This window comes from Corylus avellana, chromosome ca4, assembly GCF_901000735.1.
Source record: "Corylus avellana chromosome ca4, CavTom2PMs-1.0".
Taxonomy (NCBI): domain Eukaryota; kingdom Viridiplantae; phylum Streptophyta; class Magnoliopsida; order Fagales; family Betulaceae; genus Corylus; species Corylus avellana.
Window position 1 is genome coordinate 18,918,226 of NC_081544.1, and position 13,473 is coordinate 18,931,698.

The 13,473-nt window shown below is 36.3% G+C and overlaps 1 protein-coding gene across 1 annotated transcript; it reads left to right on the forward strand.

Moving 5' to 3' along the window:
- Positions 1-11,978: 11,978 nt before the first annotated feature.
- LOC132178172 (uncharacterized) lies at positions 11,979-12,692 on the forward strand. Its single transcript, XM_059590624.1, has one exon. The coding sequence runs from the start codon at positions 11,979-11,981 to the stop codon at positions 12,690-12,692; it is 714 nt and encodes a 237-aa protein (XP_059446607.1).
- Positions 12,693-13,473: the final 781 nt, after the last annotated feature.

The window sequence follows — 13,473 nt, forward strand, 5'->3', positions numbered from 1 at the left end:
TTTTCAATGGCTTATTATTTAGAAAAAAAAAAATCTTATTTTATAAATTATCTATTATTACATGCGCAAAGTATATGTTCTCTAACCTTTTCTAAATTTGAATTGAAAATATTAAAGTGACTAAAAGTATTAATACATAATAATTTGATTTGTATTATTTGTTTCCTTATTTGATTTGGACATTAATAATACTTAATATTGTGCATTAAATTTTTGAACTTAATGAAATCACATAGAAGGAAAATTATTGAAATATAATTAAATATCTTTAATTAAGCTAATTTAATGACCGGTTCACTACTGAAAAATCGGTTCACACTTAAAAAAACTGGTTCAAAAATTATGCTTTAAAAAACCAGTTTATTCTTAAAATAAAGGGTTTACGCCACATGTAGCAATATTAAGGCACTTCTGAGAGTGATTCACCTATATATATATGATACTATCCCCAATTGAAAATTACAAAATTTCAAAATTACAAAAATCCCAAAATCTCAACTTAGGTCCAACCATAATATCTTTAAGTTTTAATTAAGGTACTCTTAACTCTAATTAAGGTGTTACACATGTATACCTCTAGTTACATTGAATATTACTTAGGTGTGGGTAATGAGATTATCACACAGAAAATCTAAGTCATAAGTTCTTGTAGCTCATAAATTATTTTTCCTGGTAAAAAATGCAATTGGCTTTTCCATTGGCTAATACTATAATACATCAACTATAATGATCTATCTTGATCATGTGAAGTAGAAACTTTGGGTTTATGTGTTAATATAGAAGTAGAGGGATGCAATGTACTAAACAGACCATGTTAGTCATCATTCTTTATTAACATTATCATAGAATGATGTGCACTCACGACTACTTATAGCAGTTATTCTAAATCCTAAAAACCTCGTGAACTCAAATATCAAATGTAGGTCGCTTTGATGCATTTAGGAGTAAGACCTTTACTGTGGTCAAAATCTCAATGCATTGGGTGATTATATGTAGCATTGTGGGAACATAATCTTCAAGAAGGAATCATATCCTTTGTGTCAATCAAAGTGATAAGGACCCTTGATGTAAATTTAATAAGAATGTTTATCTTGAATCTTGGGACTGAGTGTTTTTAGTAAGAGTTATTGAAAATTTTATATGTATAGTAAAATGAGAATTTACAAAGTACAAAGAATAATCATATCAGTAAATTAGGAGCACAAGGATAAGAGGTAATGAATTAAAATGACAATCTTAATCGACTTTAATTCAACTATGGAATATTTCATGAAAAGAACATAAAATATGATAATATAGTAATAAAATTTATAAAGACAATATATTTAAAAATATTAATACCATGCCATTTTCATAAATAAAATAATTGCATCTTTATTTCGTGAGATTGTGCCTTAGCCATTTGCAAGATGACAACGAAAATTACAAGGGCCACTTTACTGCAGATAGTTTTTTTCAAGTATGTAATCACATATTTACATTAATTTATTTTTCAATTTACTGTTGAGTAATAAAATTATATAGATAAATTTTTATATTTAGATTGTTGTGTTATAAATATGGATTTTAGGGCACTATCCCCAATAGTCTCTCACTTGCTCTCAATTCAAATTAGGCATATACTTGATTCCCAAAGTAACATTCAAAAATATTTTGTGGCAAAGTCTTAAAGAAGGGGTTTGCCAAATTCTCAGCCAATGAAATCTTTATTACAATTGTATTTCTCTGAGATGCTATCTTTCTAATAAGATGATACTTACATTCGATGTGTTTTCCCTCTTTTATCATTCCTTGAATTGTGCAAATGTTCCACTGTTGTCGCAAAAAAAACATAATGGGAGACTATTGTATCCTTATATCACCAAGATCCATTAGAAACTTCTTGAACCTTACTGCTTCTTTTGCCGCTTCACAAGTCGCAACTTATTCATACTCCATAGTGAAGTCAGCAATGCAAGACTACTTAACACTTCTCTAACTAATGGCTCCTCCACCTAGGGCAAAAACATACCCTAAGGTATCCTCACACTGGTAGACAAACATATTGTAACGCCCTAGAGATTAATTAACTGATAATTAACTCCACGGTTCGTCTCCCAGCCTTATTCCGCGAGGAACAAGACTCATAAATCTCTACTCCTTGAAACTAGAGGATACTAAGCAGTGGAAACATTAAGATTCTATAAACATTAATTGTTACAACCAGAGCATCTACTAAGGAACATCAAAGTAGCTGAAATCATACTATACAAGTCATCTTTACAAGGGATCCATGCTATACCTTAATATGCAAGCATGCATAAAAACTCTTAAGTCTACAACATAACCCAAAAGTACTAGTTACCATAAGCATTCACCTAATCTTGCAATAAGTCTCAAGTGTCACCCAGATCAAGTCCTCCAAAATAACCGGATGCTTCGTGGTATCCATCTTCTGCTAACTATCTATAACAACATAGTTGTACATATGTAGAAAAAAGGGGAAAGAATATAAGGGTAAGTCCAACGACTTAGTGAGTATAAATGCACATGATGTACCCATCATTAACTGGTGAATTCAGTTGTTTATAAAGCACATGCAACAGTATGAGATGATAATTTATCAAGAATGCAATATAGATATAATATATGCTGTAATATGAAAATCATATCATAGTTCAACATTATGGTATACCCGAGATATTACCCTTTTCTTAGCAGGGTTGGCGCTATCCCGAGGGACTTATAATACAATGCCGGTGCCCCGACCATTGTATGATACCATCCACCACTAGCAGGCCAACCAAGTTCGACCTCGGGTGGCCCACGCTACTAGTGATGTACGTCATGTAATGACTAACCATTTGAAAATGGTTGCGCCAGTCATGAAAACCACTGGATCCAAGGCCCACAGACACACACACTGGACCATAATGTTAACTTGTATAGTAAGTTCATAGTCATTATCCCGCACGTACCGGTATACTATCATACAATACAATTAATCTTATCCGTTTTTTACATGCATAGTTTTACGAGCCTCATCATTATCTTATTAATCAACATACATTTTCATAAAAGAGAGTTCACAGTAGTTCAAAAATGTATTTTATGAGAGTTGCAAAATATGCATGTTTGATATATATATATATATATAAAATAATCATGCAATGCGGGAAAAGTTACAACAAGTATCCATGTGATTTTGTATTCACCCAGATTGTAAGGCTCCTTCATAAAATCCCATTGAGGCTCTATAACTTTGAATACTGATAAAAGACCTATCATTAGTTATAAATCCAACTAAAACAAACATAGAATATGAAAACAAAGGCTATCGAAAGACTGGTCAAAGTAGCATTCACTAGAACACTTCTGGCCGTACGTCCGGGCTCGTGACTGTACGTCCGCCCACAAGGTTTAGGTAGAACCTGATTTGTTCCAAACGTCCTCCTATCCTCCCAAACTGGTTCTAAAGCTACCTAAAGGATTTCTAGGACTTCTAATCTCAAAACAAAGCCTCCATGCATAAGAAAACATGTTCAACAAAAATGAAATGCTAAACCAACTTAAACTAAAATTAAAGAGAAACAACATAACTGTAAGCTCTACAAACTAAGCTAACTATGAAAAACACTAAACAACATAACAACTAAGCAAGGAACAAGCTAAGCTTATAAGATTATCTCTTTGAAGCAAAACCTCCAAGAAATCTCTCTTTCTCTTCCAAGAACTCTCACAACTCACAAAATCACTCAAGCAGGGGTTCTAGAGGGCAACAGGGGTAAAATGAGGCTTAAGGGTTGAGTGGGGTGGGGTATTTATAGGGCTGAAAAGCCTGTAGGCGCTGTTGGAACTATCATGAAAAGTAGAGTACGTTCAGTACTATAGGGGTGTACGTCCACGTACTATTCACTCAGCATACCAAAGGCTGCATCATATGTATGGGTATTAACCAGTGGTTAACCAAAAGTCAGTGTACGTCCGATGGTCCCCATGCGTATGTCTGCGTACTATTTGTAAAGTACGTGCGGTGGTCCCCCTGTGTACGTCCGGTCAAAAAGTCTAAAATTTCCAAAATGTCCCTATAACTGTACCTAGTGACCCAAAACCCAATTTAACCCTCTAACTAAGATACTTAAGCTTAGTTAATTATTTGGGTCCCTCACTCTCCTAAGATACTTAAGTATATGCTTAACTGTTACTCAATATGGCGGTCTAGGATTTGATTGACATCTGCTAAACATGACAACTGCAAAACATGTCTAGTCTACTACATAGTATAGCATATATGAGGCTTCATATAACTCAAGCATAAGGAACAGTCTTCATTTGTTCTTCCTCTTGAGGTGTCTTAGGACACTACTCTTTGGTAAGAGGTGCTCCATGCCTAAAAGAAAGTAATCCCTTCTTGGAGTCAAGCATGCTAAACCTAGTTAAGACCTTACCTATGCATGCAGTCCGGGATAAGCCTATTGTTATTCTCGTGCACAATAATTGATGAAAAATATATAATCCAAAAAGAGAGAGAGAGTCGAGACACAGATTTAATGTGGTTCGACAATTTGGCTACGTCCACAGAGAGGCGGCTATATTTTCTTCTTAATGATCCATGGTTACAACATAACATATATATAACAAAAACTCTAAACCCTACTTATACGAACATATTAAGAAAATCCTCAAATTACCCCGTACCATCCTACTCCGTGAACATCGCTATCGCTACATTCACTCTGCTCCCGTCTACTTGGGGCCTTCCACTAGTATTGATATGAGCCACTAGTTCTAACAATCTCCACCTTGGAGAGTATTAACATCTTCGAAGATAATGATTTGATCCACCTCCAACTGATAGTTTTGGGGATACTGCGGCCTCTCTCTTCTCCTCTCTAGCACCTGGAGACATTTGTCAAGTCCAAGCAATGCTTGAACTTATCTGCAGTAACATGCTTCGTCAACATGTCTGCTGCATTCTCAAATGTGTGAATCTTCTCAAGTAACAATTCACCTGTAGCAACCAATTCTCTGATCTTGTGAAACCTCACATCAATGTGCTTAGTTCTCGCATGATACACCTGGTTCTTTACCAAATAAATGGCGCTCTAACTGTCACAATGCAACAGAACTCCACCTCGATGAATACCCAGCTCCTTGACTGACCCTGTGAGCCACAAAGATTCCTTTGCAGCTTCAGCCGCCACCATGTACTCTACATTAGTCATGAACATTGCAACCATGGACTGGATCATAGACTTCCAACATATGGGTCCTCCTATAGGAGTGAACACTTAACCCGTGGTCGATCTCCTATCATCCAAGTCCTTTTTATAATCTGCATCTATATATCCTATAACTAACAAATCACTCTTCTGTTTTACAAAAGTGATGCTGTAATCTGTAGTACCTTTCAAGTATCTGAAAATCCATTTAATTGCATCCCATTGCTGTCTCTCCGGATTTGCCATGTACTTGCTCACCACACTCATTGCATGAGCAAAATCTGGCCTGGTACATACCATAACATACATCACACACCACATTGCACTAGCATGTGGAACCTTAGACATACATTGTGAGTTAGACAAACGGAAATGATTCGCCAAAGGTGTACTCACTGGTTTCGCATTCTTCATGCTAAACCTCTCCAACACCTTATTCACATAGCCGGCTTGAGACAGCCACAATCTCTTGGTATCCCTGTCCCTGCGAATCTCCATCCCAAGAATCTTCTTGGCTACGCCCAAATCCTTCATTTCAAATTCTCTACTCAACAAAACCTTCAATTTGTTGATCTCCACTATACTCTTTGCTGCAATAAACATATCATCCACGTACAATAACAGAAAAATAAATGAGTCATCATCAAGGCTCCTCACATAAACACAATAATCATACTCACATCTCCTGTAGCCAATTCTGATCATGTAAGAGTCAAACCGCTTATACCACTGCCTTGGAGATTACTTCAGCCCATAAAGTGACTTCTTTAATTTACAAACCAAGTGCACCTATTCAGGTTAACTAAACCCCTCTAGCTGCTCCATGTAAATCTGCTCCTCCAAATCACCATGGAGAAAAGCTGTATTCACATCCATCTGCTCTAATGCCATGTCATAATAAGCTACTAAGGCCAATACCGCTCTGATAGAAACATGTCTGACCACTGGGGAAAATATTTTCTCTTAATCAACCCATTTATGTTGCGCATAACCCTATGCTACAAGGCGAGCCTTGAACTTTTCTCCCCCTTTTTCTGATATTGGTTCCTTTTTCTTGTACACCCATTTACACCCTATCGCCCTCTTCCTCTCTAGAAGCTCCACCAAATCCCACGTTTGGTTCTTATGGAGGGATTCCATCTCCTCCGCCATAGCACTCACCCATCCGCTCTTCTCTTGGCTATTGACAGCCTCTTGAAAAGTATTAGGGTCTCCGATGATGATGACTAGAGCATAAGAAACCATATCTTCATAACCGTACCTGACTGGTGGCCTGCTAGTGCGTTTAGGTATGTTTGTAGCTATACTGTAATGCTGCTTAATTCTTGGAGTAAAGGTCTCTGTACCCTGAGAAGTGTTCTTCTGCATGGGAGTCTCTAACTCCATCTGCACCACCTGCTTATCACTGTTACTGTTTTCTGGATCCTGCTACATTTCATCCTGAGTACTCTTCAACATGGATTTTTCTTCAAATATCAAGTCTCTACTGATCACCACCTTGTTTACCTTTGAATCCCAAAACTTGTAACCCTTGACCCCTTTCCCGTATCCGAGAAAGAAACATTGTTTAGACTTTGGATCAAGCTTCGATCTTTCTTCACTAGGTATGTGCACATAGGCTGGACAACCAAATACTCTCAATCCAGAGTAATCCACCTCATTACTTGTCCACACCTCCTCTACAACTTTCCCATATAGTGCTACCCTTGGTGACCTATTGATCAAGTAGCATGCCATACTTACTGAATCTGCCTAGAAAACCTTTGCAAGTACAGCATTCAACTTGAGGCATTCTGCTCTCTCTGCAATAGACCTATTTATCCTTTCCACCACACTATTTTGTTGTGGTGTCTTGCGTACTGTGAAATGTCTCTTTATACCATGTTGCTCATAGAAATCTCTAAACGTGTCGTTTGTGTACTCAATGCCATTATCTATCCTGAGGCACTTAACCTTATTTCCAATTTGGTTCTCCACTTTAACTTTCCACAACTTGAACTTGGCAAACGTCTTTGATTTGTGCTGCATGAAGTACACCTAAACCTTTCTGGAGAAATCATCAATAACGATTATGAAGTACATATGTCCTCCTCGTGACGATGTCCTCACAGGTCCCCAAACATCAGAATGAACATAGTCCAGAATGCCCTCTGTCTTGTGTGTGGCTGTCTTGAATTGTACCCGATTTTATTTCTCCAGAACACAGAACTTACAGAAATCAAGTTTGCATGTTTTGACACCCTTCAACAGGTTTCTCTTATAAAGCTCCAACATGCTCCGCTCATTCATATGACCCAAACGCATATGCCACAAAACAGTACAATCAAACTCTGACTCCACAAAGGCAATTCCACCTACAACTGTATTTCCCAACTGTTTATAAATATTTTGTGAACTTTTATGCCCTTCATCACTACCATCGCACCCTTAGTCACCTTCATTACCCACCTTCAGACTTATAACCATAACCGTTTGAGTCTAAGGTGCCTAATAAAATTAGATTCTTTTCCACATTTGGTACATGTCTAACATCACAGAACGTTCTAACTACACCATCAAACATTTTAATTCTAATATTACCTATGCTAGTAATTTTGCAATGTGCACTATTACCCATAGTAACTATACCAGAATTAATTGACCTGTAGGTGTCAAACCAATCTCTGTTGGACGTCACGTGAAACGAACATGCAGAGTCCAGAATCCAAGAATCCACAGGATGCTCTAAATTAGATGTAACAGACAGCATGTCACCATCAGCATCGTCTGAATTGTCTTCCACTACATTCGCAGATTTTGAGGAACCTTCATTCTCGTCGTCCTTCTTCTTCTTTCAATCTGGACAGTCCTGTTTTATGTGCCATTTCTTTCCGTACTTATAACAGTTAGTGTCCTTCCTCCTCCTGGACTTTAACCGAGAATTCTTGCCTTTTGAATCACCCTTGTTACTACTTCTTCCACGCTCATAGTTACCCTTTACAACTAGCCATTTCCCTTGAGAATTATCATCAATGTTTTTCTTCCTTTGATGAAAAGCCAACAGGGCTCCTATAACGTCATCTAACTCCAAGGACTCCTTCCCTCATATTAGAGTTGTAACCATATTCACATACGTAGGAGAAATTGTGAGTGAATTTAATAGCATCAACGCCAGGGGCGGACGAACGTCCCCCCAAATTTTTTGAAATTCTTCTTTAAATATATATATTTTATAAATCTGTCTCTCAAATTAAAAAATTTGTCCCCCCAAATTTATAAATTCGTCCCCCCAAAATAATATTTTTATCCTCTTTAATTTTTTTTTTTTTAATTTCACCCCAACTAAAATTGGATCATTCTATTTGCCCCTAAACGACTAGACAGTCTTTCTCTAGTTCGTTTCTAACTAGCAGAACTAAAAGTGATTTGGAGTTTGAGCTTTTGTGTAGCATCACATCAAACTTACCTCTGCTGGCAGCCTGGCATTAGAACAAAAAGCACATCATGTCTCTTGAAAACACAATCAACCTTTCCAGCTTCTCTCATCTCTCTTCACCTTTCAAAACTACTCTACTGTCTCTAGAATGGAAGTGTGCACTGTGAGTCTATGATTGAGCTGCGGATCTCTCTTACAATCTTAGATCCATCATCTATTTGACAAAAAATTAAAGCTTGGAAGTTAGAAGATTGAAGATGCTTGTAAGTTGTAAGCTTGTTTATTTTTTTTCGCCAGTGTATATCTGCAAGACTGCAACTCAGCAACTCTTTATCTCTACTCTGAAATCTGAATATAATTTTTTGGTAAATTGAAGCGGTGAAGGCATGAAGCCCAAAGACCAAAGCCGTGTGTCGGTGTGTGGTGACTAGTGAGTGGCGTGACTGTGAGCCACTGAGCCTGGCCTATGCAAAACTCTCATTTTCTCTCTCAAACATTTGAGAAGGCTTAAAGGTATAAACAAAACTGTAAAAGACTCAAAAGTCTGCCTCGCCACTGTCGCCAGCACCAGGTTAGTGCAATTTTTTTAATTTTAATAGGAAGTTTCAAGTTTATCTTTGACTCTTTGCTAATTGTTGCCTTGTTGGTGAATGGTGAGTGACATGCCACTTGGCCCACTTTGTTGTTTGGTAATGGTGAGTGTCTGAGTGATCACGTGAAGTTTCTTTATTTTGTCTTCGTCTTTGTCTCTTTTTTTTTCTTTTTTTTGTTTGGTGAGTACGTGTTGTTTTTATTATTTTATTATTTATTTTTTAAATTTTGCTGTAGGTGAGTCACTGCCTTTATTTCCCTTAGATTTTTGTGAATTTTGGTAGCAACTCAAAAGATAGTCAACTTGGAGAATGCTGAATGCAGATCATTACTACATCCAGTAAAGAATATGATCTTGAAAAAAAAAAAAAAAAAATGGACTTGTTGTGTGAGGATGTGAGCTTAAAAAATTTTCATTGTCTGAGCTTAGCCTTCAATTGGAATTTTCAGCTTACATGTTTTATAATAAAGTGTAAATTGTAATGATCTTATAATATTCAATTGGTAGCTAAGAGTGGATTTGAGTCACATGACTATGGTCTATGGATGAGAATGAGATGCCAAAAGTATGTGATATATGATTAGGCTCTAACAATTTTTTATTTTTATTTTTTTTGGATAAATAGGTTTTAACAAATTTAGGTTGCATTGTGGTAATACACAACCAGTTTCAGGATTTCACAGGCAAGAACAAGGTATCACGCTGAAAGGTTTTTTTTTTTTTTTTTTTTTTGACCCTAGATATCATAATTAGTTTATTTTGCTAGTAGTTTGTACTATTGAATATTTATGATGCCATGAGATTTCGAATCGAATAAGTATTTTGATATAGAAAAATTATACAATTTTTTTATTTTAGTTTTCATTGTTAGATTTTGTGGGTTAATTTGATAGGCTTGAATTTATTAATTTATTTGGCATTCCTTCACTTGTTAGTGATAATAAGAAATATAATGAAATTCTAAACAAAAATCTTATACTTCTAGATATTTTCAGGTTAATTCTTGATCCATAATTTTTCTTAAAGTTAAGAGAAATATGGGAAAGCCAAAAACACTTGATTCATTCTTTAAGAAAAAAGATGCGAGTCAATCAGAAGTTAGTACTTGTACACATTTAGAGAGACCTTTAGCAACGGATCTCGAGGCTTTAGTGACTGATGAGCGTCCCTCCAAATGTCCAAGAATTCAACCTGAAGAATTGAATGCTACCTTTTTGCTACGTGATCCAGGATTACGTCCGCAAATATGGGAATTTCTTATTAACTTATAAGATGACATTCGACATGCATATATTAGAGCCAAACCATGTCAACCCAAGCTTTCGGAATATCCATATTCAGGAACGGGTAATAATCGTCGCCGATTTCAAGCCTCTTGGTTTGAGACATACTCAACCTGGTTGGAGTATTCAGAATCAAAGGATGCTATATTTTATCTTCAATGCTATATTTTTGCTAAGAAACCAACAGGTCGTCCAGGATCAGATGCATTTACAGGTAAAGGTTTTAACAATTGGAAAAAGGCAAGCGATGGGATGAATAGTTCTTTAATGAGACACGAGGGGAAAGATCCAAATTCACCACATAATATTGCCGTGAAATGTTCTATGGATCTAATGAATCAAGCAGGGCATATTGACAAGATAGTTGAAAAGCAAAAATTACAAGAAACAAAGAATAATCGGTTGCGGCTCAAAACCTCTATAGATAGTGTTCAATGGCTTGCATTCCAAGCATGTCCCTTTAGAGGTCACGATGAAAGCTTTGGCTCAAAAAATCAATGTAACTTCATTGAATTGGTAAAGCTCCTAGCAAGCTATAATGACGATGTTGCTGGACTAAAAATGCTCCAAAAAATGCCAAATATACATCACCCAAAATTCAATAGGAAATCCTACATATCATTGCAAAGAAAGTGAGGGATGGGATTAGAAAAGAAATTGGGGATGCCAAATTTTGCATTCTCGTTGATGAAGCTTGGGATGAATCAAAAAGGGAGCAAATGGCTATTATTTTGAGGTTTGTTGATAAAGATGGTTTTATTAGGGAGCGATTCTTTCATATTGTGCATTAAAGATACTTCTGCATCAACTTTGAAAAAAGAGATATCTGTTATTCTTTCTCGTTACAACCTCCAAATCGAAAATATTCGAGGCCAAGGATATGATGGAGCTAGTAATATGTATGGTGAATGGAATAGGTTACAAGCTTTATTTGTTAGGGATTGTCCCTATGCATATTATGTGCATTGCATGGCTCATAAACTATAATTAGCTTTAGCTGCAGCATCTAGAGAAGGCAAGCACATTCATCAATTCTTTATCCAGTTGGCTTCAATTATTAATATTGTTGGGGGTTCTTCTAAATGTCATGATGACTTGCAATCTATTCATGCTGTTGAAATTGAAAATTTGGTTGCTTCTAATGCAATTGAGATTGGAAGGGGGGTAAACCAAATTGGCACTTCGCAACGACCTGGAGATACTTGATGGTCATCTCATTATCAATCTGTTTGTAACATGATAAGAATGTTTGGTGCAACTTGTTCAGTTATCAACAAGATCTCAAATGAGGGAGCTAATTATTCTCAACATGGTGATGCTGAAGTTGCTTACATGATATTAACATCATTTGAATTTATTTTGATATTGCATTTGATGAAATAAATTATGGGACTCACAATATGCTTTGCCAAACTTTGCAACAAAAGTCACTAGACATTTTAAATGCCATGAGTCAAGTTTTAACTACACAATCACTCTTTCAAAAGATGAGAGATGATGGGTGGGAGCCTTTGCTTGCTATTGCTAAATCATTTTGTGAAGAAAGTGATATTGATATTCTTGATATGAATGCTCATTACACTAGAGCTCGAGGTAGATCTCGTCGTCAAGATGAAGGGTCTTCGAGAACAATGGAGCATCATTTTAGAGCTGATATATTTACTGCTGCAATAGACTTCCAGTTACAAGAATTGAAAAATAGATTTAATGAGCAAGCTGTGGAACTCCTCATTCTTAGCGTCGCTTTAAGCCCTAAAGATGCATACAAATCATTTAAGATTGATGATATATGTAAGTTAGCTGAGAAGTTTTATCCTCGAGATTTCACCGAGCAAGGAAAAATTTGTTTGAAATTTCAGTTGCAGCATTATAAGCTTGATGTGCCAAAGCATCAAAATTTTCAAAATATGTCTACATTATCTGAGTTATGCAGAGGATTGGCAGTTTCAGAAAAATCAAAGATCTATCCTTTGATTGACAGATTGGTTCGCCTAGTGTTGACTCTCCCTATTTCTACTGCGACTACAGAACGAGCTTTTTCTGCCATGAAACTTATAAAGACTAGATTGCGTACTAGAATGAAAGATGAGTTTCTTGTAGACCATTTGATAGTTTATATTGAGAAAGAAATTGCTAAGAATTTCACTTTAGAGATGATAATGGATGAATTTTATTCTATTAGCGATCGTCGTCGAGCATAATTTGAAGGAGAAACTATGTTCTTTTTTTTTTTACATGTCTATAGCAAAAGAAAGTTCTCTTGATCTTTCTCCGATGATTCTATAGACATGCAACTTTTGCAATGTCGTACAATTTAATATGAAATTAAATTTAAGAGTTCTCAGTTTTTATTTAGCATAAATACACACCTATAAAGAAAGACTATATATATCTATATATTTATGTATTCTATAAGTCTGTCCCCCCAATCCAAAAATCCTAGTTCCACCCTTGATCAACGCCTTGTCTTCGTCTTCAAACTTCACATCAAACCTCTTCAGATCTCTGTTTATTTGATTGAACACGTTGATGTGTTGGCTCAGATTCGAGCCCTCTGCCATCTTCAAGCCATACAACTACTGCTTTAGATAGAACTTGTTTGACAATGACTTTGACATATATCGGCTTTCCAGTTTCGCCCAAACTGCCGCCAGAGATTCTTCGTCCATGACGTGATACATCACATCATCTCCCATACAAAGCCGAATAGTAGCCACTGCTTTAGCTTCAAGTTCCTTCCAATCTATGTCCACCATACCTTCTAGTTTCATCCCATACAACGCTTTCATCATCCCTTATTGCACCAACAAATCCTTGATACTTTTCTATAATAACCCAAAATTATCGGATCCATCGAACTTCACAGAAGATGTACAAACCCCAGCCATTGTAGGATTAGGCTTTAATACCAATTGTTGTTACCGTGCACAATAATTGATTAATAATATAGAATCGAAAAGAGAGAGATTAAGAGAGAGAGAG